This window comes from Mobula hypostoma, chromosome 14, assembly GCF_963921235.1.
Source record: "Mobula hypostoma chromosome 14, sMobHyp1.1, whole genome shotgun sequence".
Lineage (NCBI taxonomy): Eukaryota > Metazoa > Chordata > Chondrichthyes > Myliobatiformes > Myliobatidae > Mobula > Mobula hypostoma.
Genome location: NC_086110.1, coordinates 37,722,878 through 37,749,863, shown reverse-complemented (window position 1 = coordinate 37,749,863; position 26,986 = coordinate 37,722,878). Strand labels below are relative to the sequence as shown.

General features: G+C 41.1%; 1 protein-coding gene across 1 annotated transcript in view; it reads right to left on the bottom strand.

Moving 5' to 3' along the window:
* Nucleotides 1-1,911: 1,911 nt before the first annotated feature.
* Nucleotides 1,912-26,986, bottom strand: part of LOC134356206 (NLR family CARD domain-containing protein 3-like) — a 44,174-nt gene continuing 19,099 nt past the window's right edge. The window contains exons 6-13 of the mRNA XM_063066946.1: nt 22,636-23,073; nt 19,377-21,102; nt 16,274-16,360; nt 14,992-15,075; nt 12,799-12,882; nt 11,730-11,813; nt 10,372-10,455; nt 1,912-6,574 (exon numbers count right to left, since the gene is read on the bottom strand). Coding sequence (XP_062923016.1) covers nt 6,490-6,574; nt 10,372-10,455; nt 11,730-11,813; nt 12,799-12,882; nt 14,992-15,075; nt 16,274-16,360; nt 19,377-21,102; nt 22,636-23,073 — 2,672 coding nt within the window. The 3' untranslated portion in view covers nt 1,912-6,489. The remainder of the gene's footprint in view (nt 6,575-10,371; nt 10,456-11,729; nt 11,814-12,798; nt 12,883-14,991; nt 15,076-16,273; nt 16,361-19,376; nt 21,103-22,635; nt 23,074-26,986) is intronic.

The window sequence follows — 26,986 nt, the reverse complement described above, 5'->3', positions numbered from 1 at the left end:
GAGCTCCATATACCTGTCCAGGAATCTCTTAAAAGACCCAATCATATCCACCTCCACCACTGTCACCAGCAGCCCATTCCACACATTCACCACTCGCTGCGTAAAAAACTTACCCCTGACATCTTCTCTGTACCTACTTCCAAGCACCTTAAAACCGTGTCCTCTCATGCTAGCCATTTCAGGCCTGGAAAAAAGCCTCTGATTATCCACACGATCAATGCCTCTCATCATCTTATCTCTATCAGGTCACCTCTCATCCTCCGTCGCTCCAAGGAAAAAGGCCGAGTTCACTCAAACTATTCTCATAAGGAATGCCTCCCAATCCAGGCAACATCCTTGTAAACCTCCTCTGCCCCCTTTCTATGGTTTCCACATCCTTCCTATAGTGAGACGACCAGAACTGAGCACAGTACTCAATGTGGGGTATGACCAGAGCCCTATATAGCTGCAACATTACCTCTCAGCTCCTAAACTCAATCCCATGATTGATGAAGGTCAATGCACCGTATTCTTTCTTAACCACAGAGTCAACCTGCGCAGCAGCTTTGAGTGTCCTATGGACTCGGACCCCAAGATCCCTCTGATCCTCCACACTGCCAAGAGTCTTACCATTAATACTATATTCTGTCATCATATTTGACCTACCAAAATGTACCATCTCACACTTATCTGGGTTGAACTCCATCTGCCACTTCTCAGCCCACTTTTGCATCCTGTCAATGTCTCGCTGTAACCTCTGACAGCCCTCCACACTATCCACAACACCCCCAACCTTTGTGTCATCAGCAAATTTACTAACCCATCCCACCACTTCTTCATCCAGGTCATTATAAAAACCACAGAGTAGGGGTCCCAGAACAGATCCCTGAGGCACACCACTGGTGACTGACCTCCATGCAGAATATGACCTGTCTACAACCACTCTTTGCCTTCTGTGGGCAAGCCAGTTCTGGATCCACAAAGCAATATCCCCTTGGATCCCATGCCTCCTTACTTTCTCAATAAGCCTTGCATGGGGTACCTTATCAAATGCCTTGCTGAAATCTACTGCTCTTCCTTCATCAATGTGTTTAGACACATCCTCAAAAAATTCAATCAGGCTCATAAGGCACGACCTGCCTTTCACAAAGCTATGCTGACTATTCCGAATCATATTATGCCTCTCCAAATGTTCATAAATCCTGCCTCTAAGGATCTTCTCCATCAATTTACCAACCACTGAAGTAATACTCACTGGTCTATAATTTCTTGGGCTATCTCTACTCCCTTTCTTGAATAAAGGAACAACATCTGCAACCTTCCAATCCTCCGGAACATCTCCCATCCCCATGGATGATGCAAAGATCATCGCCAGAGGCTCAGCAATCTCCTCCCTCACCTCCCACAGTAGCCTGGGGTACATCTTGTCCGGTCCCGATGACTTATCCAACTTGATGCTTTCCAAAAGCTCCAGCACATCGTCTTTCTTTATATCTACATACTCAAACTTTTCAGTCCGCTGTAAGTACAATCGCCAAGATCCTTTTCCATAGTGAATACTGAAGCAAAGTACTCATTAAGTACCTCTGCTATCTCCTCCGGTTCCATACACACTTTTCCACTGTCTTCGTAACTGAATCCACTTGTTCCAAATTTTCCCTCATGTGATTTTCCTTCTGTGATATTAAAATAACTGTGACTCCCTTGACTTGTATCACAGATGTCTAGGGTTATAGCTGAATTCAGCACAGTGATACTCTTGTGACTGACATGTAACTGTATGAAGATGGCTTCAATTTTATGTTATTTTGTAAAGGATATGGATCAGAAAATACAGTGACTATGACACTAATGCTTTGCTTTACATTTCAAAATACATTTATTATCAAAGTATGTAAATATTTCCATATACCACCCGCAGCATTTACAGAGAAAAAAAGAAATACCTCTTCTCTCTTCTTACACATATTACTGAATGTTTTCAGCTTGTTGGTTTTCATTGGGTCATGGAATTTCTTTGCTGGTGGGTCTTCCTCTAGTCTCTCATCCCTGAAGGTTGCGTAGCATTGATCACCAATCTCATATGCCTTCATCAGGTTGGAGGCAATGTCCTTGGGGGCTGCCTTTGCCCTAGAGATGCTAGTGAGGTCCCACTTCTCTGCAAATGGGTTGACCCATTCATGTATGAGGCTAACCGCTGCTGAAACTGTTTCCTCATCTTTCTGGATTCTTGGCCGCTGTAGCTCCGCATGACAAAGCTCTGATTTGTTGCCTTGCACCATCTCCCTTAACTGTCCCAGGAATGCACTGCGGTGCTCAGCTGTTATGCCGTAATGCTTGATAGCTCCAGCATTCAGGCTGAACTGTGATGTGCCTCCAGGAGTCCGTGTGTCTTTGTTCACTGTGGCTTCAATGGCCTGGTCCACAGGGATCTGCCCAAAGGGGTTGTTACTTGACAGCTGCACTGAGAATTGGCCTGTCTTGAAGGCCTCAGACAGAGGAGGATTCTTCTCCGGGAGGTTCATCATCTGAGCAAAGTAAGGGGACAGGTACCTGGCATAATTCATCTTATCATAGGCAAAGCACCTGGGATCATGGTTCTTATAGCATGGAGTTTACTATGAAAGCGACCACTGCTGCAATGCTATCACATATTTTCTAGCACTAGGGGTGATACCTTGCCAAAAATCACTATAAGAATTACTCCCCCCAGATGGTATCGGTGGCCCAAATTTGGGGTCCTGGCTAATGGACTACACAGAATTTTACAAAAATATACATAAACAGACAAAGCCTAACAAACACCAGTGTGCTAAAGAAGACAAACTATGCAAACAAAATAACACTTGAGAACCTGATTTGTAAAGAGTCCTTGAAAGTGAGTCTGTAGATCCTTCCGAGTTGTAGTGAATGAAATTACCTTTAACAGTTCGGGAGCCTGACAGTTGTAGGGTAATAACTGTTCCTGAACCTGGTGGTGTGGGACATAAAAGATTTCTGTACCTCCTGCCTGATTGTAGTAGTAAGGAGAGGGAATGTTTTGCAGTATTTGTCTAGCCATGGTTGAAGAGGTTGATAATTCATGTTATTCATGTTTGTTTATTACAGGACAACTTTAAACAAATATGGCATTGTTTCTAAAATTTCTAATAAATAGAAGATTACTTTCCAATATTGTTCTAACATTAGCCTGGGCCTTGCAACATCATGCATTTAAGCTTAGTGTGACAGTACTTGGATCTCTAAGCTCAGGTTTGAAGCACACATTGATTATTGTTACAGACCATCTGTTAAATTTCAATGAAGGGGAAGATTCAGGTAAGCAGAGTAAGAATACGCTATTGAAGGAAATCTCCCAAGCATTCCTCAGGACTAGCATGCAATACAGTTGTGAGGTTCAGCTGCCAAAGTGGTGTTCGTGTACCTTCTGAAGGGAAGTCCTGACTGGTCACTGTTAATTTCTGATATCCGTTCAAGGCCAATTTCATTGTTTATTCATCTGTACATATATAATCTACGCTTTACTTAGGTTTCATAGACTACTGCATACGCAGCAAGTAAGTACAAAATACCCCTTTCGTTTACTGAGGACATTTTTTTTTAAAGTGCCAGGTGGATCAAATGATGGTTGCAGTGAGAACGATCGGGACAATTTTGGGTGTGGATTCTGCCTGTCTCACCCCAAAGTGAGAAACGGTGAGTGCGGTTGCTTGATGAGTAGATTCTTTCAGGCGAAATTCTGTAGCACGAGTATACTTTTGAATAATTACCTTTAATTGTATCAGTTGCCGATTTTTAATATAAAATGCTCATTAAGATCTATAAACACAACAATTAATTCTTCATTAAAATGAATAAAGATTGTAGGTTGTTAAATTTGTCTTGGGAGCTTACCAACATGAGAACATAGACCAGTACAGCGTGGTAAGGGCCCTTCGGTTGTGCTGACCCTTAACCCCCACTCCAACGTCGATCAAGCACTTCCCTCCCACATCATTATTCTTTCATCCAAGTTGCTATCTAAGAGTCTCTTAAATATCCCTAATGTATCTATCTCTACCACCACTCCTGGCAGCATGTTCCATGCACTAATCACACACTGTGTAAGAAAAACCCGACCTCTGACATACCCCCTATACTTTCATCCAAACATCTCCTCCCAAACCATCCCCCACCTCCACCGCCTCATATTAGCCATTTCAACCCTGGGAAAAAGTCTTGGGTTGTCTACTCAATCTATGCCTCTTATCATCTTGTTCATCTCTATCAAGTCTCTTTTCATCCTCCGTCTGGCCAAAGGTATATGCTTTAGCTCACTGTCTATTCAGTCTAGCCTCATAAGACATTCTTTCTAATCCCGGCATCATCCTGGTAAATCTCCTCTGTGCCCTCTAAATCTTCCACATTCTTCCTATAACAAGATGACCGGAACTGAACAGAATACTCCATGTGTGGCCTAACTAGAGTTTTATAGAGCTGCAAGATCATCTTGCATTTCTTGATCTCAATCCCCTGATTATTGAACCTGTAGGACCTGAGTCATAAGGAAAGATTGAATAGGTTAGGGACTATATTCCTTAGAAAGTAGAAGTTCAAGAGGAGATTTGATAGAGGGTCATAGGTAGGGTAAATGCAAGCAGGCTTTTTCCACTTAGGTGGGTGGAACTACAACCAGAGGTCATGGGTTAAGGGTGAAAGGTGTAAAGTGGAAGGGGAACATGAGGGAAAACAACTTCATTCAGAGGGTTGTGAGAATGTGGAATTTGCTGCCAGCACATGTGGTGCATGCAAGCTTGATTTCAACATTTATGAGAAGTTTGGATAGGTCATGGATGGTAGGGGAATGGAGTGCTACGCTCCCGGTGCAGATCGATGGAAGCAGGCAGTATATGTGGTTTTGGCAAGTACTAAATGGGCTAAAGGCCTGTTCCTGTGCTGTTCTTCTTGAAGACTCTTTATGATTATGGAGTTGTTACAGGAAAGAGGCCCTGAAGTAAATGAACAGCTGATTGAATGCAGAACAGTCTCAGGGGACAAAATGTTCTATTTCTGCTTCTATTTCCAATATTTTTATGACACAAATCCTATGCTGGATTATTTTAACTAACCACAATTCCTTGGAACATAATAACTGTAAAAAAGAGTGATTTACTCTTCAATTGTATATTCTTCAAAGGATGGGGTTGAGATTATAGATTTTCCCAAAGGATTTGGATCAGCTATTCATCTAGTAAAGTGCATTTTCTAACACATGTTAAAAAAATTAATTTATTCCTTTGATGAAGGTACATGTTTGGCACAATTTCTGTAATTCAGTAATACAGTTGAAAAGCAAAAGGTCCTTACAGTCCTTTCAGCATGAGATTGTCACGGCAGAACTCCCTGGCAGTTTCAACAACACTAGAAGTCCTCAATGTACTACAGTATATTAATTTTGGCAGTATAATATCTGGTTTAAAATAGATATTGATAACTGCGTGGAAATCTTCTTGGATGAACAATACTGATGAAACTTTTGACTTGTTGTATACTCAGTGGCTACATCCCAGTCATGGTCTTCTGTTGCAGTCGCCCATCCGCTTCCAGGTTTGACATGTTGTATACTCAGAGATACTCTTTTGCACACCACTGTTGTAACACATGAGTATTTGAGTTACTGTCACCTTACTGTCAGCCTGAACTAGTCTGGCCATTCTCCTCTGACCTCTCTCATTAACGAAGTATTTTCACCCACAGAACAGCCGCTCACTGAATGTTTTTTGATTTACACGTCATTCTTTGTAAACTCTAGAGAGTGTTGTGTGTGGAAGTCCCAGGAGATCAGCAGTTTCTGAGATACTCAAACCACCCGTCTGGCACCAACAATCATTTCACGGTGACAGTCGCTTAGATCACATTTCTTTCCCATTCTGATGTTTGATCTGAAAAACAACTGAACCTCTTGACTACGTCTGTACGTTTTTCTGCTTTGAGTTGCTGCCAGCTTATTAGATATTTGCAATAATGAGCAGGTCTACAGGTGTACTTTATAATGTAGCCACTGAGTATATTTGCTTAGCAGTTATAGCAATAAATAACATTAATAAATTTACATTATCATTGTTGACTATCACATAAAGGAGAAAAGTGTAATAAAACAGAACTTTTGCCGTTCTTCTGTGAAAAACCCAACAGATTCACTCAGACAAGAACTTGGAGTGAAGAGCTGTGAATACATTAAGGTATGTCTTTCTCACCGAATTATACTTTTATATCACCTTTGTCATGTGATAATATAATAAAAATCTCTTAAATAAGTTTTTATCTTACACATAAACTACAGGAGTCCAGAAATCAAGCTGTTGAAGGGAGTACTGTTCAAGGGAAACAGGTCAGTCTGAACAAGCAAGCTTGCTTCTGGAGATTTCGATAAAAGCACACAAATGCTTCATGGGCTGTTCTTTGCACCTTTCAGCAGAACCAAGTGCTAGATTTGCACAATAGGTATTGCTATGCATTTTTAAAATAAAATTAATTCAATCGAAGATTTGGATTTTTACGCCAGGCATTTTTCAATCTTTCCTTTCCAGCACTTGATATGTTATTCACCAAAATCCTAAAAGATAAATGAAAGTTAAAGAATTTCAGAAGAACACAAAATTTATATTCACATTCTTGAGTTTGCAAATCCATCAAGTCCTTAACATTAAAATTAAGGGTTATTTTCTAATAAGAGTATCTGTAGTTCTTACTTCCTCCATAGACATAGAGGCACTGATCTTCTTGTTAATTTTTGTCTGATGATATTGGGCGAGTAAGATACTTACATCTTATTCACCCAATTATAAGCTGAGAAAATTTTATTAGATTTTATTGCATGGCACATTAGCATAGTGGTTAGTGCAATTGCTTTCCAGCACCAGTGATCACTGATAGGGGGAGGTTGGCTCACAAATAGAGAAAGCTTGTAGACAGTGCGAAAGGGAGGATAGACAAGTGATAGGGAAGGGGCGTGCTCAGAATGAAGTGTTGAGATGCGTCTACTTTAACGCAAGAAGTGTTGTGAACAAAGTGGATGACCTTAGAGCGTGGATCAGTACTTAGAGATATGATGTGGTGGCCATTACAGAGACTTGAATGGCTCAGGGACAGGAATGGTTACCTCAAGTGCCGGGTTTTAGATGTTTCAGAAAGGACAGGGAGGAAGGCAAAAGAGGTGGGGGCATGGCACTGTTGATCAGAGATAGTGTCATGGCTGCAGAAAAGGTGGACGCCATGTAGGGATTGTCTACGGAGTCTCTGTGGGTGGAGGTTAGAAACAGGAAGGGGTCAATAACTTTACTGGGCGTTTTTTGTAGGCCGCCCAATAGTAACAGGGACATCGAGGAGCAGATAGGGAAACAGATCCTGGAAAGGTGTAATAATAACAGAGTTGTCATGATGGGAGATTTTAATTTCCCAAATATCGATTGGCATCTTCCTAAAGCAAGGGGTTTAGATGGGGTGGAGTTTGTTAGGTATGTTCAGGAAGGGTTCTTGACACAATATGTAGATAAGCCTACAAGAGGAAAGGCTGCATTTGATCTGGTACTGGGAAATGAAACTCATCATGTGTCAGATCTCTCAGTGGGAGAGCATTTTGGAGATAGTGATCATAATTCTATCTCCTTTACGATAGCATTGGAGAGAGATAGGAACAGACAAGTTAGAAAAGCGTTTAATTGGAGTAAGGGGAATTATGAGGCTATCAGGCAGGAAATTGTAAGCTTAAATTGGAAACAGATGTTCTCAGGGAACAGTACGGAAAAAATGTGGCAAATGTTCAGGAAATATTTGTGTGGAGTTCTGCACAGGTACGTTCCAATGAGACAGGGCAGTTATGGTAGGGTATAGGAACTATGGTGTACAAAGGCTGTAATAAATCTAGTCAAGAAGAAAAGAAAAGCTTACAAAAGGTTCAGAGAGCTAGGTAATGTTAGAGATTTAGAAGATTATAAGGCTAATAGAAAGGAGCTTAAGAAGGAAATTAGGGTGGGCAGGATTAAGGAAACCCCAAGGCATTCAACAAGTATGTGAAGAGTAAGAGGATAAGACGTGAAAGAATAGGATCTATCAAGTGTGACAGTAGGAGAGTATGTGTGGAACCGGAGGAAATAGCAGAGGTACTTAATGAATACCTTACCTCAGTATTCACTATGGAAAAGGATCTTGGTGATTGTAGTACTGACTTGCAGCAGACTGAAAAGCTTGAGCATGTAGATATTGAGAAAGAGGATGTTCTGGAGCTTTTGGAAAGCGTCAAGTTGGATAAGTCGCCAGGACCGGATGAGATGTACCCCAGGCCACTGTGGGAGGTGAGGGAGGAGATTGCTGAGCCTCTGGTGATGATCTTTGCATCACAAATGGGGACGGGACAGGTTCCAGAGGATTGGAGGGTTGCAGATGTTGTTCCTTTATTCAAGAAAGGGAGTAGAGATAGCCCAGGAAATTATAGACCAGTGACTCTTGCATCAGTGGTTGGTAAGTTGATGGAGAAGATCCTGAGAGGCAGGATTTATGAACATTTGGAGAGGTATAATATAAGTAGGAATAGTCAGCATGACTTTGTCAAGGGCAGGTCGTGCCTTATGAGCCTGATTGAATTTTTTGAGGATGTAACTAAATACAATGATGAAGGAAGAGCAGTAGATGTAGTGTATATGGATTTCCGCAAGGCATTTAATAACTACCCCATGTAAGGCTTATTGAAAAACTAAGGAGGCATAGGATCCAAGGGGACATTGCTTTGTGGATCCGGAACTGGCTTGCCCACAGAAGGCAAAGAGCGTTTGTAGATGAGTCATATTCTGCATGGAGGTCGGTCACCAGTGGTGTGCCTCAGGGATCTGTTCTGGGACCCTTACTCTTCATGATTTTTATAAATGACCTGGATGAGGAAGTGGAAGGATGGGTTAGTAGTTTGCTGATGACACAAAGGTTGGAGGTGTTGTGGATAGTGTGGAGGGCTGTCAGGGGTTACAGTAGGACATTGATACGATGCAAAAGTGGGCTGAGAAGTGGCAGATGGAGTTCAACCCAGATAATTGTGAAGTGGTTCATTTTGGTAGGTCAAATATGATGGCAGAATATAGCATTAATGGTAAGACTCTTGGCAGTGTGGAGGGTCAGAGGGATCTTGGGGTTCGAGTCCATAGAACGCTCAAAGCAGCTGCGTGGGTTGACTCTGTGGTTAAGAAGGCATACGGTGTATTGGCCTTCATCAATCGTGGTATTGAATGTAGGAGCCGAGAGACAATGTTGCAGCTATATAGGACCTTGGTTAGACCCCACTTGGAGTACTGTGCTCAGTTCTGGTCGTCTCACTACAGGAAGGATGTGGAAACCATAGAAAGGGTGCAGAGGAGATTTACAAGGATGTTGCCTGGATTGGGGAGCATGCCTTATGAGAATAGTTTGAGTGAACTCGGCCTTTTCTCCTTGGAGCGGCGGAGGATGAGAGGTGACCTGATAGAGGTGTATAAGATGATGAGAGGCATTGATTGTGTGGATAGTCAGAGGCTTTTTCCCAGGGCTGAAAGGGTTGCCACAAAAGGACACAGATTTAAGGTGCTGAGGGGTAGGTACAGAGGAGATGTCAGGGGTAAGTTTTTTATGCAGAGAGAGGTGAGTGCGTGGAATGGGCTGCTGGCAACAGTGGTGGAGGCGGATACGATAGGGTCTTTTAAGAGACTCCTGGATAGGTACATGGAGCATAGAAAAATAGAGGGCTATGGGTAACCCTAGGTAATTTCTATATTAAGGACATGTCGAAGGGCCTATATTGTGCTGTAGGCTTTCTATGTTCCTCGAGCACTGTGTGCAAGACCATGGGAGGCACTAAAAATAATATTTTTAAAAAACATATTGATCTATTTTATAGGTATTAAAGATGTTTTTTAAAAAATAAATGCATAACCCAAATGCATTTTATTTGGTAACATTACAAGTTTTCAATGCAGGTTGGGTTATTACAGTTTTTTGTTGGTTTTATCTTCAGGTTTATAATAATTTATCTTCAAATACCCCATCAGAAAAGTTTAAATTTGCAGTGTTAAACAAGATATATGGTTATACAATAGTTTAACATTATTTTTGTATGTAATTCCACAATATTTTTTATAAAGAGCTTTTAGTACTCTTCACATTGATTAGTATTTCTTTCTCAGTAATGAACAATAGGGACAAATTCAATTTATTTTTATTTAAAGATATGATTTCCATCATAAATAGCAAACATCATAATACTGAAATCTGCCTATCTGTTGGATTGTTTTGTTCCAAGAAAATAAAAGCCCTGTGCATGAGATCCCAAAGTGCAATTACATTATAATAAATAAACTTTCAAAAACATGGAAATCAAAACAAAATTCTTACCACAATTCTTCAAGTGCATCATTTACTTCTAAAGCACTTCTAAAGTAACCACTCCCCTTGTCAGTGATTTCATTATCTCCAAGTCTGCAAACAAGATATATCTATTTTATTAATCAGATCTTGTCTTAGAATTATACTGATAATATATATGAAAATAAAGGTCAAAAGTGTGAATTATAGAAACTACTGGTTAATGAATTTGTTACTGTGTTTTTTTAACTTATTCATATTTTGGAATATGCATGGTACTGGCAAAACCAGCATTTAATGAGCAATAAACAATGATTCAGTGAAAATATTACAAAAGTGAAAATAAGTCTTAAAGGTTTGATTAAGATTTAAAAAAATGAGATTGAAAGACAGTACTGAATTTTCTGTCTTGAACTTTTTTCAGAAAGGATTTTACACAAAATAAACTATGTTAAATCTGCTAACCAAAGTAGTCATACAGTATTCAATTGAACTTAAAACAAAAACTGCTCATGCTGGAAATCTAAAATAGAACATAAAATGCAGGAAATACTCAGCAAGTCACACTGCATAGAAAAATGGATTTCATGCTTTAGGTCAAAACCTTCTGTCAGAACAGAGTTCTGAAGTTTTGATGAATGGCCCTCAACCTGAAAGATTTTCATGTTTCTTTTCCCAAGGCTTGACCTGCTGATTATATCCAGCATTTCCTGTTTCCATTACAGTCAAAAGCAATTATTTACACAATAATTATAGATATATAATTTTACAATAAAAGCAATGATTTCTCAATCATATCTCCTGTGGAATTGAGTGGGTATAAGTAATGTTCAAGACTATATTTGACTCATTAACGGTATATTAAGCTACAAATGAATTATGAAATGAGTCACAGTGTAGGACATTTCCAAGTTGAAAAGAATAAATGAATTAAAACACTTCAATGATTGTAGATCTGATCAGCTAGCCTTTAAGCTCTTCTGGCCGGACACCTGGAATTCCCAAGGACAGACCTTATTTTTTGTGAATAAAACAGAGTACTTATCATGAAAGTGGAGAGCAAATTGCAGGGAGGTATCTAGGATTGGACCAGCAGGATAAGGTCATTTGCTGTTAGAGGAGTATCATAGCTTTGAATTCTTATAACTGAGGACATGTAATATATTGCAATTATTTTGAATTACAAGGGAGCTGTCAGCTGAAGAGTAGATATGATAGGTGAAGTCTGTAAAATATTTCAAAGAAACTCAGTACTTGATAGGTCTAAGCCTTGAGAAGAAAAATATGGCAACTAAAAGTTAATAAGCTAAAATTGTTACAAAGTTGCGTGTGCCTGAGCAGTTGAAGTGGGATAGGTTTTAATATGTGAGCTTAGATTTAATCTATACCGTAATTCAACCAAGCTGCGATTTCTTTCAACTGCTTGGGCCATGTACTTTGCACCTTCATCTCCAATCTTGTTACACTGCAAGCTGAGTTAAGACAAAGATACAAATATATTAATGTTCATTTTTAAATAAAGTTTAAAAAATTTTAAACTCTATAGAAACAGGCATAGGTATTGATAGAGAGGAATCAAAGCGATGAGACAATTTGCTCTTCTTGTTCCATGTTCTAATCAGAATCCACTGAGTCAGCTTTCAGTGGAGCTTTATAAGTATTAAAAAGGCACACAACAGCTTAATGAACATGGAGTTTTTTGGCAACATCAAACTACGAGTCTAGCAGTATTCCGTTTAGTTCAGTTCAGTTCCACACCACCAGCCGACTGCATTCTGCAGAGTCAGACTTCACCGAAGTGCCCCAGTCCACACTGAAGCACCCTGATCAAACTGCTCAAAAACTGCAAAAAGGAAAGAGTAACCTGAATCCAGAAATACATGCAACATCACACTCAAAATTTCCGGAAAAAGATCCTTAACCACAAGCCACGCCGATCAATCCTTGCAAATGGCTCCTGCGCCTTCCTCCGAGAGAAAGCAGCCAGTGAGAGGAAGAGCAAGGCTGGTAAAATGCAGGCAGACAGCACTGAATGCCCATCCACCCGCCCGCCCTCCGCTCTCGTCCTCATTGGCTTCAGCTTTGCTTGAATTCCTAACAGCGAGCACCCAGTAACGCAGTTTGCTCAATCAGAAGTACTGTCCCATATGAAGATATGAGCAAATGGTGAAGATCTAGCATAACGCCCATGCTCTTTAGATCACACAGATAAGCAATTCTAATGCTTTGTTCTAGCATTGATTGAATGATGATAAAGCTGTGAGTACAGACACTTACTTTTCGACCTCTGGTTTTTAAAGGTCATATATCATAAATTATACAAGATAAGCTGAAAACATTTTTAACATGAAGAGCACGAGCTGCAATGAGACAACGTCAATCGAGTTTTCAAAATAAGCAGTAAACGGTGCTGCTCTGAAATCACACAAGCACAAGTAGAAGAGAACGACAACATACCCCAAAACTCTCAGTGTGGTGTTGACTTCCAGGGCCTCGGCTATGAACTGAGCACCTTTGGCTTTGACAACATTTGCTCTCAACCTAATGAAGGCAAAGTGATTTAGTTAGTATCAGGAGATCTATCAGCAATACAGCGACTAAAACAACAATGCAGTTAAATCATTTGTTTGAGCCCTTGAAAGCTTCTAATCAGTAATCATACCCAAATGAACATAACAAAGGTAATCACGAAGAAATCAATTTCAAGCAACGCACACATAAAAGTTGCTGGTGAACGCAGCAGGCCAGGCAGCATCTCTAGGAAGAGGTACAGTGGACGTTTCGAGCCAAGACCCTTCATCAGGACTAACTGAAGGAAGAGTTAGTAAGAGATTTGAAAGTGGAAGGGGGAGGGGGAGATCCAAAATGATAGGAGAAGACAGGAGGGGGAGGGATGGAGCCAAGAGCTGGACAGGTGATTGGCAAAAGGGATATGAGAGGATCATGGGACAGGAGGCCCAGGCAGAAGGAAAAGAGGGAGCGGGGAAAACCCAGAGAATGGGCAAGGGGTATAATCAGAGGGACAGAGGGAGAAAAAGGAGAGTGAGAGAAAGAATGTGTGTATAAAAGTAAGTAACAGATGGGGTACGAGGGGGAGGTGGGGCATTAGTGGAAGTTAGAGAAGTCGATGTTCATGCCATCAGGTTGGAGGCTACCCAGATGGAATATATGGTGTTGTTCTTCCAACCTGAGTGTGGCTTCATCTTTACAGTAGAGGAGGCCGAGGATAGACATATCAGAATGGGAATGGGACGTGGAATTAACATGTGTGGCCACTGGGAGATCCTGTTTTCTCTGGCGGACAGAGCGTAGGTGTTCCATCTGGGTAGCCTCCAACCTGATGGCATGAACATTGACTTCTCTAACTTCCGTTAATGCCCCACCTCCCCTTGGTACCCATCCGTTATCTATCTATCTATCTATCTATTTATTTATTTATTTATTTATTCCTTCACTCTCCTTTTTCTCCCTCCGCCCCTCTCACTATACTCCTTGCCCATCCTCTGGGCTTCCCCCTCCCCCTTTCTTTCTCCATAGGCCTCCCGTCCCATGATCCTCTCATATCCCTTTTGCCAATCAACTGTCCAGCTCTTGGCTCCATCCCTCCCCCTCCTGTCTTCTCCTATCATTTTGGATCTCCCCCTCCCCCTCCCACTTTCAAATCTCTTACTATCTCTTTTTTCAGTTAGTCCTGACGAAGGGTCTCGGCCCGAAACGTCGAATGTACCTCTTCCTATAGATGCTGCCTGGCCTGCTGCGTTCACCAGCAATTTTTATGTATGTTGCTTGATAACAAAGGTAATTTTGTCTTCATCTTATTCTACCAAATTACAGCCTTTAGTACAGTTAGTTACATCATTGTCCAGTATCTTTTCATTGTTCTGATGGGTGGGACTTAGGTTATTGGTTTCGGATATCACTCTACCAGTCATGGTCACAGCATCAGCAGCAATAGCTTCTCTTTTGGGCTTGCGCTGTTACTATGATGCTCTCCAACAATCTGTACTGGTCCCTTCTATTCCCCATCTACAACTGCTCCTAACCAATAGTATTTGAAACCCAGTAACTTATTCCATATCCATAATGACAGCATCTACCTTTCTGGTTTCTAAGTCACACTGCTTGTTTGATATCAGTATTGAAAGAAACACACTTTCTGTAATTTAATATTGAGAAGCATTTGTTTCTGGTCCTACTACAAATTCTCTTCTTTTATCATCATCCCCATGTCTCTCCCTTGCAAACATATGAAGTTAAATCAGACTTGATGTATTAGATGACAAAATATATACTATACCAATGTACGGTCTATTGTTCAAAATGCTTACTTCTGCCTCTGTACAGTGGCTCTCTCAGTGAAGTTACTTGTAAAGCTCTCTCAATTCTTCTATGGTGTTGTACTTAAATTCCTCTCCAGGAATTCCTTCTTCTCCACTTCTCTTACCCTTTCCCACTTTAAAAACTGCACCGTAAAATTCACCTTTCTGATTAAGATTCTACATAATCTCTCCCTTTGTGTTTCAGTTTAAGGTTTTCGCTCATTAGTGAAGTTAAGTGCTTTGAAGTGTTCTGATACATTGAATAGAACGTTGTTCCTTACAAACGATCCAGAGGTTGTCGAGTGTTGAATCCAGTAGGTTCAATACATACCCCAATACCTTCAGGCTGCTGTTTGTTTTCAAAGCCTCTGCAATTTGTGTTGCTCCTTTCTCCCCTATGGAGTTGTGCTTCAACCTGCAAAAACTCCAATAACTGAGTTACCAACTGATCAAACCCTGCTGGATCCATGATGCCCGAGACTTGCTGTAATGATTTCTTCAGGCAAACGAGCCGGGCGCAGAGTAAACTCAAGACTCAGAGGTAGAAAGTAATGATGAGGATTTATTTGAAGAACGTAACAGAGGAATAATAAATGACTCAGAACGTTAGTTCGTTCCTACTCCAACTTCAGGACTCAGTGATGAACGCTATTCATGACTAACTTAAATAATGCATATAGCACGGAAACCCCATGCATATCAAAATTAAAACACAACAAACTAAAAACAGGATGTACGAGGAACCCACATTCAAAAAAATAAGTGGCATGAAAGCACAAGGGAAACTTAATGATTAAACCAATTACTCAACAAGTTTTAGTTAAAACAAATCACTGATGCTTGGGTGCATTGGAGCACCGAGGCTTGATGTCCTCCGATGCCATGCACTGGTCCTAAGAGTTCATGACAGTAATATACAATATGTGTACACAATTTATATGTTATATAGCTCAGAATTAATTACCAGATAGATTTAGAGAATTAATTGTAAAGGAGATTCACCAGGATGATCCCTGTCATGGAGCAGAGAAGGTTAAGAGGAGACGTGACTAAAATGCATATAATTAAATGGGAAATGGGTAAGGTAGACTGCAGAAAACTTCTCTCCATATCAGAGTAGATAAACTAGATAATGCAGGTTGAGGGTAAAGGGAAGAGAGGGTAAAGGGAAGAGATGGTAAAGTGCCTGAAATGCACCGGAAGTGGTTAAAGCTGGTTTGCTGAGAGCATCTAAGAAATGTCCCAATGAACGTCTGGATGTCTTGCATCACCTAGGCACAGAGGAGCTCTGAACCAAGAGCTGGGTGATGGGGTTAACACAAAAGGATGCCAACTGGTCAGAGTGAATAAATTGTGCCTTTTCAGGTTTCTAAGATATATAAAGTAAAGGATTTTAAATCCATGTTTACGAGGCCACAGCCTTGAGACAATGTACGAGTGACCTTGTTAGAATGAAGCTGAGAAACTTTAACCCTATTGGTTTTCATTCTACATTCATTGAATTTATACTTCTGAAACTTCTTGCTTAATCTTAATGTTACTAGTGTACAACTTCAAATAAAACAATACTTCTCAATATTGTGCATAAATGTGTAAAGAATTGGAAGTTTTACCTTAAGGTTTCTATTCTACACGTTTCATTTTTGAGAGCATCAGCAATAATCTCTGCTCCTTCATCTTCTAGCATGTTTCCCTCTAAACTGTAAAAACAAAGCAATAATTATCTTTTGCCCTGATGAAGGGTCTCGGCCTGAAATATCGACTGTTGACTCTTTTCCACAATGCTTCCTGGCCTGCTGAGTTCCTCCAGCATTTGGTGTGTGCTGCAATAATAATCTTTTGCTCTCCTTGTATCTGCATTTTTCAAGCAATGAATTATTCATTTACTGAGTTATAATCATGCTATTGATGTTTTGCTAGTATTTCCCCATAAACTAAAGATCATAAATTATTTCTTCTTGCTCACTATTCATCTTCCTGGAGCAGAAGAGGATAAAAGGAGATTTGGTTGAGTTTTTATTTAAATTCTGAAGAGTGTAGATAGGGTAATTTTTATAACTAGGGGCATAAGGTATATGAGGGTTTTTAGGACATAGAAGATTTAGGGTATGGGAGAAAGGTTTTGGAGGGGTTATGAAGGGACTGCCTTCACCCAAGGAGTGGTAAGTACCTGGAAAGCAGAGCCTGAGAGAGTGGTTGAAGCTGGGTCACTGACATTATTTAAGAATTGTCTATAGGAGTAATGGAATCATCTAGGCATATCAGGATGAGCAACCAACCTCACTGGGTGATTTTAACTTTCCTAATATTGATTGGCATCTCCTTGGCGTAAGGGATTTGGATGGGGTGGTTTGTAAGGTGTGTTCAGGAAGATTTCCTGATGCAATATGTAGATAAGCCACCTAGAGGAGAGGCTGTAATTGATCTGGCATTGGAAAATGAACCTGGTCAGGTGTCAGATCTCTCAGTGGGAGAGCAGTTTGGAGGTAGTGACCACAACTTATCTCCTTCATCATAGCGCTAGAGATGGATAGGAACAGACAATTTGGGGAAATATTTAATTGGGTTAGGGGGAAATATGATGCTATTAGGCAGGAACTTGGGAGCATAAATTGGGAGCAGATGTTCTCAGGGAAATGCATGGCAGAAATGTGGCAAATGTTCAGGGAACATTTGCATGGAGTTCTGCATAGGTATGTTCCATTGAGGCAGGGAAAGAATGGTAGAGTTAAAGAACCATGGTGTACAATGTATGTAGAAAATCCAGTTAAGAAAATAAAAGCTTACAAAATGTTCAAGAAACTAGGTACTGTTATGGCTCCAGAAAATTCCAAGGTTGCTAGGAAGGAGCTTAAGAATGAAATTAGGAGAGCTAGAAGGGTACATGAAAAGACCTTGGTGAACAGGATTAAGGAAAACCCCAAGGCATTCTGCAAGTATGTGAAGAGCAGGAGGATGAGCCGTGTGGGAATAGGACCAATCAGGAGTGATAGTGGAAACATGTGCACAGAGTCGAAGGAGGTAGCGGAGGTACCTATTGAATACTTTGCTTCAGTATTCACCAGGGAAAAAGACCTTGGCAATTGTGGGGATGACTGAAATGCTTGAGCGTACAGACATTAAGAAAGAGGATGTGCTGGAGCTTTTGAAAAACATTAAGTTAGATAAGTCACCGGGACTGGATGAGGTATACTCCAGGCTACTGTGGGAAGCGAGGGAGGAGATTGCTGAGCCTCTGGAGGTGATCTTTGCGTCGTCAATAGGGATGGGAGAAGTACTGAAGGATTGGAGGATAGCAAATGTTGTTCCCTTGTTCAAGAAAGGGAGTAGAGATAATCCAGGAAATTATAGACCAGTCAGACTGATTTCAGTGGTGGGCAAGTTGTTAAAGAAGATCCTGAGAGGCAGGATTTATGAGCATTTGGAGAGACGTAATCTGATTAGGGATAGTCATCATGGCTTTGTCAAGGGCAGGTTGTGCCTTGCAAGCCTGATTTAATTCTTTAAGGATGTAACAAAACACATTGATGAAGGTAGAGCAGTGGATGTAGTGTATATGGATTTCAGTAAGGCATTTGATAAAGGTTCCCCATGCAAGGCTCCTTCAGAAACTAAGGAGGCATGGCATCCAAGGAGACCTTTTTTTCGGGATCCAGAATTGGCTTGCCCACAGAAGGCAAAGGGTGGTTGTAGATGGTTCGTATTCTGCATGGAGGTTGGTGTTCTGCAGGGATCTGTTCTGGGATCCCTCTTCTTTGTGATTTTTATAAATGACCTGGATGAAGCAGTAGAGGGGTGGGTTAGTAAGTGTGTCGATGACACAAAGGTTGGGGTGTTGTGGATAGTCTGGAGGGTTGTCAGAGGTTACAATGAAATATCGATAGGATGCAGAACTGGGCAAAGAAGTGACAAATGGACTTCAACCTAGATAAGTGTGAGGTGGTTCATTTTGGTAGGTCAAATTTGAAGACAGAATATAGTATTAATGGTAAGACTCTTGGCAGTGCGGAGGATCTGAGAGATCTTGGGGTCTGTGTTGAAAGGACACTCAAAGCTGCTGTGCAGGCTGACATTATTGTTAAGAAGGCATATGGTGTGTTGGCATTCATCAACCGTGTGATTGAGTTCAAGAGCCGAGAAGTAACGTTATAGCTATACAAGACCTTAGTCAGATCCCACTTGGAGTACTGTGTTCAGTTCTGGTCACCTCACTACAGGAAGGATGCAGATAATATAGGGAGAGTGCAGAGGAGATTTACAAGGATGTTTCCTGGATTGGAGGGCGTACCTTATAAGAATAGGTTGAGTGAACTTGGCCTTTTCTCCTTTGTGCCACGAAGGATGAGAGGTGACCTGATAGATGTATATAAGATGATGAGGGGCATTGATCGTGTGGATAGCAAGAGGCTTTTTCCCAGGGCTTAAATGGCTAACATGAGAGGGCATAGTTTTAAGGTGCTTGGAAATAGGGACCAAGGGGATGTCAGAGGTTTTTCACACAGAGACTTGTGGGTGTGTGGAATGCACTGTCGGCGGTGGCGATGGAAGCGGATACAATAGGATCTTTTAATAGTTTCTTAGATAGGCTTAGAAAAATAGAGGGCTATGCGCTAGGGAAATTCTAGGCAGTTTCTAGAGTTGGTTACGTGGTCGGCACATCATTGTGGACCGAAGGGCCTGTAATGTGCTGTAGATTTCTATGTTCTATTTCATTACCTCAGTGTTTTGATTCTGGAAAAAATAGACTTCAGTCTTTGGAAACCAGCAGCTCCAGCTTTGCACCCATCCAGTTCGAGTGTTTCAATAGTTGTGTGATGGGAAAGGAGGTTTGCAATCACAGTGCAGTCAGTCACATTCAAAGTGATGTAAGAAAAATTCACACAGTCACTTGTTTGGGAAGCAACTGATTTTGTTAGATCTTCATTTGCTGCTTCATACAGACAATGAGAGGCTGTTAGTTTTTGTCTTTTGTGTGCTGTATATTTTTTGATATTTTCAGGAGTTAGCTTGTCTTCTTTTGGAATGTCAACAGCAGCAGCATTTTCAATAGCTGCAAAGACTTCTCTTTCTTTGACCTGGTGTTCAGGCACCAACTGTTGGACAAGTTTTCTGTTGCTGCGAGAGACCAAGCCAGCAGTGAACCTCAGCACAATCTCAAAAGTGCTGCCCTTTGAGCTGAAGGCCTTGTGCACATGATCCACACCAGAAATACAATAGAGTGCTGCAAAAAACTCTTGATGAGTCAGATGGAAAAACTGCCAAATATGAGAATGCATCATTTGTAGGCTCTCTTTAGTGAGGATTTTTTTCCAGAAGGATTTTATTACTTTGGCCTTTTGAGAGATGTTTTTTTCAACGTCTTTAGATGAAAATATTATTGTTTTATTGATGACTCCATCCCATGCAAGTTGTGCCAAGTTAATAATTTCATTCTTGTCTTCATCAGCTTCTATGCAGAAGGACTCAGGGTCTTCTTCCTCACCACCGGTACAGACAAGTAAACACTTGGTGAAACGAAGGAATAAATCTGTGATCGTTTTTGGAAATGAAGACAGATTGGACCATTTGCCTTTAGAGTGAAATGATTTACGGAGATAGAAGCACAAAATGTCACAAAACGCAGGGACGTAACAGAGCCCATACAAGGAGTCAATGTTCTTCACAGTCTGGAAGACATGATCAGCAAATGTTTTATTCTTGAGGCACTTCTCAAAGTATTTTGCAATTTCATTCCTGGAAAACCCTAAAATTTCAGCACACCGATTAAAATAGGTTTTGTGGTCTAAATCAATTGAGGTTGGGCGGGATGTGATAAGAACAGTTGAGTCACGCAGGAGATCTCCCTTGATGAAGCTTACAATCAAGTGGTTAATGTGTTCAGAAACGGACGGGTTATCAACTGAATGAACATTAAAATCAAGAGGCCATTTGAATTCATCCAATCCATCAAGCAAAAATAGAATTCCAGCTGGAAATTGCAGGAGTTTTTTGCATAATACAGTCAAATGAGGATAACTACGTATAATAAGCTCGGTCAGACTGATTTTCTCAGTGATTGTGTTTAACTCTCGGAAACTGAAATACAGCAACATATAAAATCTAGTGTAACCTGTTCCACATGCCCAACTGTAGGCGAGCTTCTGCATCATAATGCTTTTTCCTATACCTGCCACTCCCTGCACGAGTGTGATTCGTGGTGGTGGCTTCCCTGGTGCAGATGGGGAAAGAAGCTCCTGCAAATCTGTATACTCGCAGGCTGTATAGTCTCTGTGCTGGAGCAGCTCATGTTCAGTTTTGTTCCTTTCTTGGACATTGAGAATGACCAGGCTGGTAAAATGCTCCTGCAGCAATGGACTAGAGTTATCAAATGCAAAGTATGGTTTTATTCTCTCCATCTGAGCTCTCAATATGCTCTTGTGATTATCAGTTGCTTTAAGGATTTCTATAATTACAAAAGACAGAACATTAGAATGAATGCAGCATCCAAAGTGAGTAATAAAACATAATGTATAAGATACAGTAATAAAATGGGCACATACTAGAACACAAATCATAAAAATTAAACTAAAGTAACACATGAAAAATGCTGGAGGAATTCAGCAAGTCAGGCAGCATCTATGCAGTGGAATAAAGAGATGATGTTTCGGGCCAAAACCTTTCAACAGGGCACCAGGACCTTTCAAGGGTCTTTGGCTGAATGTTGACTCTTCATTTTTGTTCATAGATGATGCCTGACCTGCTGAGTTCCTCTAGCATTTTGTGCGTTACTCTGGATTTTTAGTATTTGCAGAATCTCTTATGTTTGAAATTAAATCAAACCTTTCATATCTGTGAGGTTGATTTACAATGAACATTGTAACTGTAATGATGGGATAACATTTGCTGTGAGGTGATGCCTTGCAAGAATGAAGTCTTATACAGAAGGTAGATCATTGGAATATAAGTACTAGAAGCTCTATTACACGTAAGTAAGACAATACAAAACATGTTCAATAGAGTTTAAATACTACTTCTAGAATGATATGAAGGTAGACAACAATATTGTTCAAACAGTAATATACTCCTTTCCACAAATATGGTAGGCAGAGCCTATCAGTAAACTCAATCGCAAATTGGATTCTTGGTATCACATATTGTTAAGGTGTAGCTCTATTTGAAAAACAATTAACTTCTCCTAAATTCACAGGAATACTAAGGAAAAAATAAAAATCTAATCGTTGCTAGAATACAATCTTGGGTACATTTTAGGTATAAATTCTGCAAAAATCTGGTGTAAAATTGTTCTACAAATCACCTTTATATTCAATAAAAGTGAGGCAACAATGGCACATGAATTATTCACTGTGTGAAGTATGTGCAGATAAACCTGGGACATTGTAAGGGAATGTGAGAGAGGTCCTTTACTCAATGAGCCTATTCATTCAGAAGCACTTTGCACAAATACACATTTCTTATCAAATTATATTGAACAACTACACAACTTCCAGCTAATCCAATCCAGAAATTCCTGAGGAATGTTATTTAAACTGAATAAAACTGTAAAAGTGCTTTGCTTGGAGCTGGGGATTTGACAAAACTACCTAATGTACATGTACCATTGACCGTGGAGGTGGCTGGAAGATTGCTGATGGTGACTAGATGACTTTGCCTACATGATGAACTAAATTCAAAATGGAGAACAGAATACTTCAAGAGAAATTATGTCCTTAGGTTGAGGGCTATGTTTGGAGGCCTTTTAACTGAATAGTCCCATGGAGGGATAATTTTCATCTTTTTTTAATGTGTGAGGGCTTCAAGCCGTCAAGTACTCACCTCAACCAGCTATATACCAAAGTACTGTGACAGAGCATATCTGCGTCACAGTACTTTGATATATTATTATGGAATTTGCAAAGAGATGGGTTCAAGCTTTTCATGATTCATTATTGTTAAATACAGAAATGTCCATTAATTCTAAATATGTAAGCACACTTACCTTCAGGAATATTGATTATTTCGGATTTTTCGTTGTTGACCTGAAATAAACTCGTTGGTCTGCCTTCACAGAGGAGATCAAAAACAGGTCTGTCATCTTTCTCAGTGTAGGATTCCAAAAGTGATGTTAGGTACTTTCTGATGCCAGGATAAAGATCATCAGTATTCTGTACGACATTGAAAAATTGAACACAAGCCCGCTGCCCTCTGTGGCTCACTATGTCCAGAAGAGTCCGGCCTTTATCGACGTCTAGCTTAGCTTTTATATCACTCTGATCATTCTCAGAGATTATTTTCTTCTCTGTTAAAATATTTAGGAGCGGATGGATGTTTGGACTGATGTAATTAACTATAGTGCGGCGCCCTTCTTCAATAGCCTGCAGTGCCCAGTCTTTGCACTTCATTTGTGTTGGAAAATATTCAATATCGTCATCAACACCTATGAGGAATGTTATTTAAGAACATAAAAGTATTGAAGAAATGTAACTTATACAGCACTCTATAATTTCCAGTTTAAGAAGTCGCTGGTGAGGCCCAGCGACTACTTGTTGGTGGCAAACAAAACAAAAAACACAACTACAGACAAGAGAAAGCCTGCAGATGCTGGAAATCCAAACAACACCTACAAAATGCTGGAGGAACCCAACAGGTCAGGCAGCACCTATGGAAAAAGAGTACAGTCGGCATTCCGGGCCGAGACCCTTCATCAGGAAATACAACCAAATGCTTTATTGACAACACTCCTTCTCATAACATTTATGGTAAACGATCAGTACAAACAACGGAGAGGTGGGTGGAGGTGAGGAAGGGTTGAGTGTCGAAGCAAGTGGAAGTGAGGTTGAGGCAGATTTGAAGAAGCGGAGGTGAGGCAAAGTCAGGGCGAGCGGAGATGAGGAAAAATCAAGGCCTGTCCACCTAAACCGAGAGTCAGGGAAGACCTGTGGTTTAATAGATCTAAGCGCCAGGCCAGTTTGGAAAGGTCAGGTACGGGCCAAAATGTGGTGGCGGGGTCCAGGCCTGGAGTGTATCGAAGTGACAGGGTCTGGGTGCTGCAGCAATGTTTGGATGAGTTAAAAGCCAGGCCAGATTGAAACGGCAGGGTGTCGGGACCAGAAGAGATGGTAAGGCCGATTCTGCTGGCTGTTCCGCGATGGTTACACAGCTCTGCGATGAACTGGGCCTGCTACGGATGCTCTGGGTCTGTGTCTGCGGACTCACTTGCGCTCTGAATACTTTCTGTTTACTCTTATTAGTTTGCGTGATTTGATTTTTCTCTGCACGCCGGCTGTTTGATGGTCTTTTTTTTATGGGTTGTTTTGTGGCAGCCTGAAAGGAGACAAATCTCAAGGTTGTATAATGTATACATACTTTGATATTAAGTGTACTTTGAACTTTAAACCATGGTGCATGGTAGCATAGGGGTTAGAACAATCATTGTACAGCGCCAGTGATCGCCAATTAGATCTGCCACTGTCTGTAAGGAGATTGTATGTTCGCTCTGTGATGGTCTGGGTTTACCTGGGCGCTCCGATCTCCTCCCTCATTGCGAAGATATATGGTTAGGGCTGGTGAGTTGTGGGCATGTTATCGTGGCACCAGAAGTGTGGTGACATTAGTGGGATCACCCCAGCACAATCCATGGGCTGAGTTGGCACTGATGAAAATGACACATTTCACAGTATGTTTTGATCATTTGAGGTACACGTTACAAATAGTGCAAATAGCCAGTACTTAAAATGGATGTCATTACTGGAAGAAACATCACAGCCAATTTGCACACAATAAATCCCCATAATTAAAAGCAAATTATCTGGCATTATTTATGCTGATCAGGACATACCAAATATTAGCCAGTACATCCAAGGAAACTTCCCCACTTCTCTTTGATTTAATAATACGAAATATATAATTTATTTATTTATTTGGAGTCACAGTGCGGAATGGGGTCTTCCGAGCCACACTGCCCAGCAACCCCCAATATAACCTTAGCCTAATCACAAGACAATTTACAATGACCAATTAACCTACTAACCAGTACATCTTTGGACTGTGGGAGGAAACCAGAGCACCCTGTGGAAACCCACGTAGTCACGGGGAGATCGTGCAGCGACGGGAATTGAATGTGAGTCGCTGCTACTGTAAAGCGTTGTGCTAAACACTATGCTACCGTGCCGCCCTATCAGGTCCACCTGAAAGAACGGATGGCGGTTTTTCCTCACACAGCAGCACCCTTTCAGCACAGCTCTCAAACGTATTGGTCGATTTTGGTGCTCAGCTCTGGATCAAGACTTGATTCCAAAACGATCTGACCCTGAAGCAAAAGGGCCACTCTTTGATCAACTGCCTCACAGGGTTAGATAAATAAATGCAAAATCTCTGTGTGATTCTCTCAGGGGAATTTAGTAAACCTCAGAAATATTGCATATAACAAACATGAGAATTTGTAGTTTGACCTTGAATATATTCACCACTCATTGTGGTAGAGAATTTCAAGGATTTCATCCCTTTGGAAAAAAGAAACTTTTCCTCATCTTCTTCTTAAACAGGTCATCACTTATTCAAACACTGCGCTATTGAATTCCAGATTGTCCCACAAGGAGAATCATCTCTCAGAATCTTCCCTGTCAAGCTCAGTCAGTCCTCTACGTAATCACTTAACATTCCTCTAAACACGGCCATTTCTCAAACAACAAGCCATTCATGCTATCCAACTAAGTCGTTGTTCCCTGAACTTCTTCCAAGGTTTGTTGTGTGCGTTTGGGTGAAGTCAATATAGACTTACGAAAAAGTAATCATTTCAGACAGTGCAAAGTGTTGCATCTTAAGAAGCTAAATCAGGATCAGACTTGCACAGCAAATATCAGGGACCTGGAGAGTGTTGTAGGACTTTGGGTGCAAGCACACAGTTTCCTGAAAGTGGCAACACAGGTAGACAAAATAGTGAAAGAGTACGGTACACTTGCCTTCATTGGATAGGGCGCTGTCTAAAACAGTCGGTATGTTGAGACTTTATAAGGCACTGGTGAGTTCTCACCTGGAGTATTGTGAGCAGTTTTGCGCCCCTTATTTTAGAAAGGATGTTTTCTATGGCGGGAGCACCTAAGACCAGAAGACACAGCCTCACAGTAGAAGGGAGTCCTCTTACAATGGAAGTGAGGTAGGAATTTTTTTAGCCAGAGATTGGTGAGTCTGTGGAATTCATTGCCACGGGCAGCTGAGGAGGCCAAGTCTTTATGGATATTTAAGGCAGAGATTGATAGATTGTCGATTGGTCTGGTGATGAAGGGATACAGGGAGAAGGAAGGAGATTGGAGCTGAGAGGAAAAATGGATCAGCCATGATAAAATGGCAGAGCAGACTCAACGGGCAAATGGCCTAATTCTGCTCCTATGCCTAATGGTCACGGAGCCACTGTAATGTGCTGCCACCTTGCATGGCACACACCGTCTGAGATGGTTACACAAGCAAATCCCGGAGTGCAATGCTACTGTGACTGGGTTTTCAATGATACAAGCAGACAGAGTTAATCTACAGTGCGGTAAGAGGAAGAGGGGTAGGCTTGCTGTGTTTGTGAACAATAGATGGTGTAATCCCTGTTACATTTCTGTGAAGGAACGTATCTGCAGTCCGGACATCGAACTGCTTGCAGTGAAATAGCATCCATTTTATCTGCTGCGTGAGCTCAGCCACACCATTTTGCTGGTTGTCTACATTCTGCCTTCCCGACGCAGTGTGATGTCATAGACACCACCATCGCGAGGCTCCAGACTCAACACCCCAATACGTTCACTGCAGTATCGGGAGAGACTTCAACCATGTTTCTCCTTCGACAATCCTACCCAGCTTGGATCAGTTTGTCAAGTGTCATACAAGAGAAAATAAAACATTGGATCTCTTGTATTGAAACGTTAAAGATACACACAGCTCCACTTGGAAGATCAGATCACAGCCTGTTTCACCTCATAAGCCCAAAGCACAGCAGCGGCTAGCTGCCACCAAGGTAGTAAAGAAATGGTCTCCAGAGGCCCTCGAGGTCCTGAAGGGCTGCTTTCAGGTAACTAACTGGAATGTGCTTTGTGAACCATATGGGGAGGACACTACCGGACTTACTGATTGCATCACTAATTGTATCAACTTCTGTGTGGACACTGTAACACCATCAAGGACTGTTTGTTGCTTCCCTAACAACAAACCATGGGTCACTAGTGAGCTAAAGGCTCTTCTCAACCACAAAAAGAGAGCCTTTAGATCAGGAGACAGGGAGGAATTGAAACGTGTGTAGAGGGAGCTAAAGGAGAAGATCAAGGTGACTAAAGAGGAATACAGGAGCGAGCTGGAGAACAAGCTTGGGC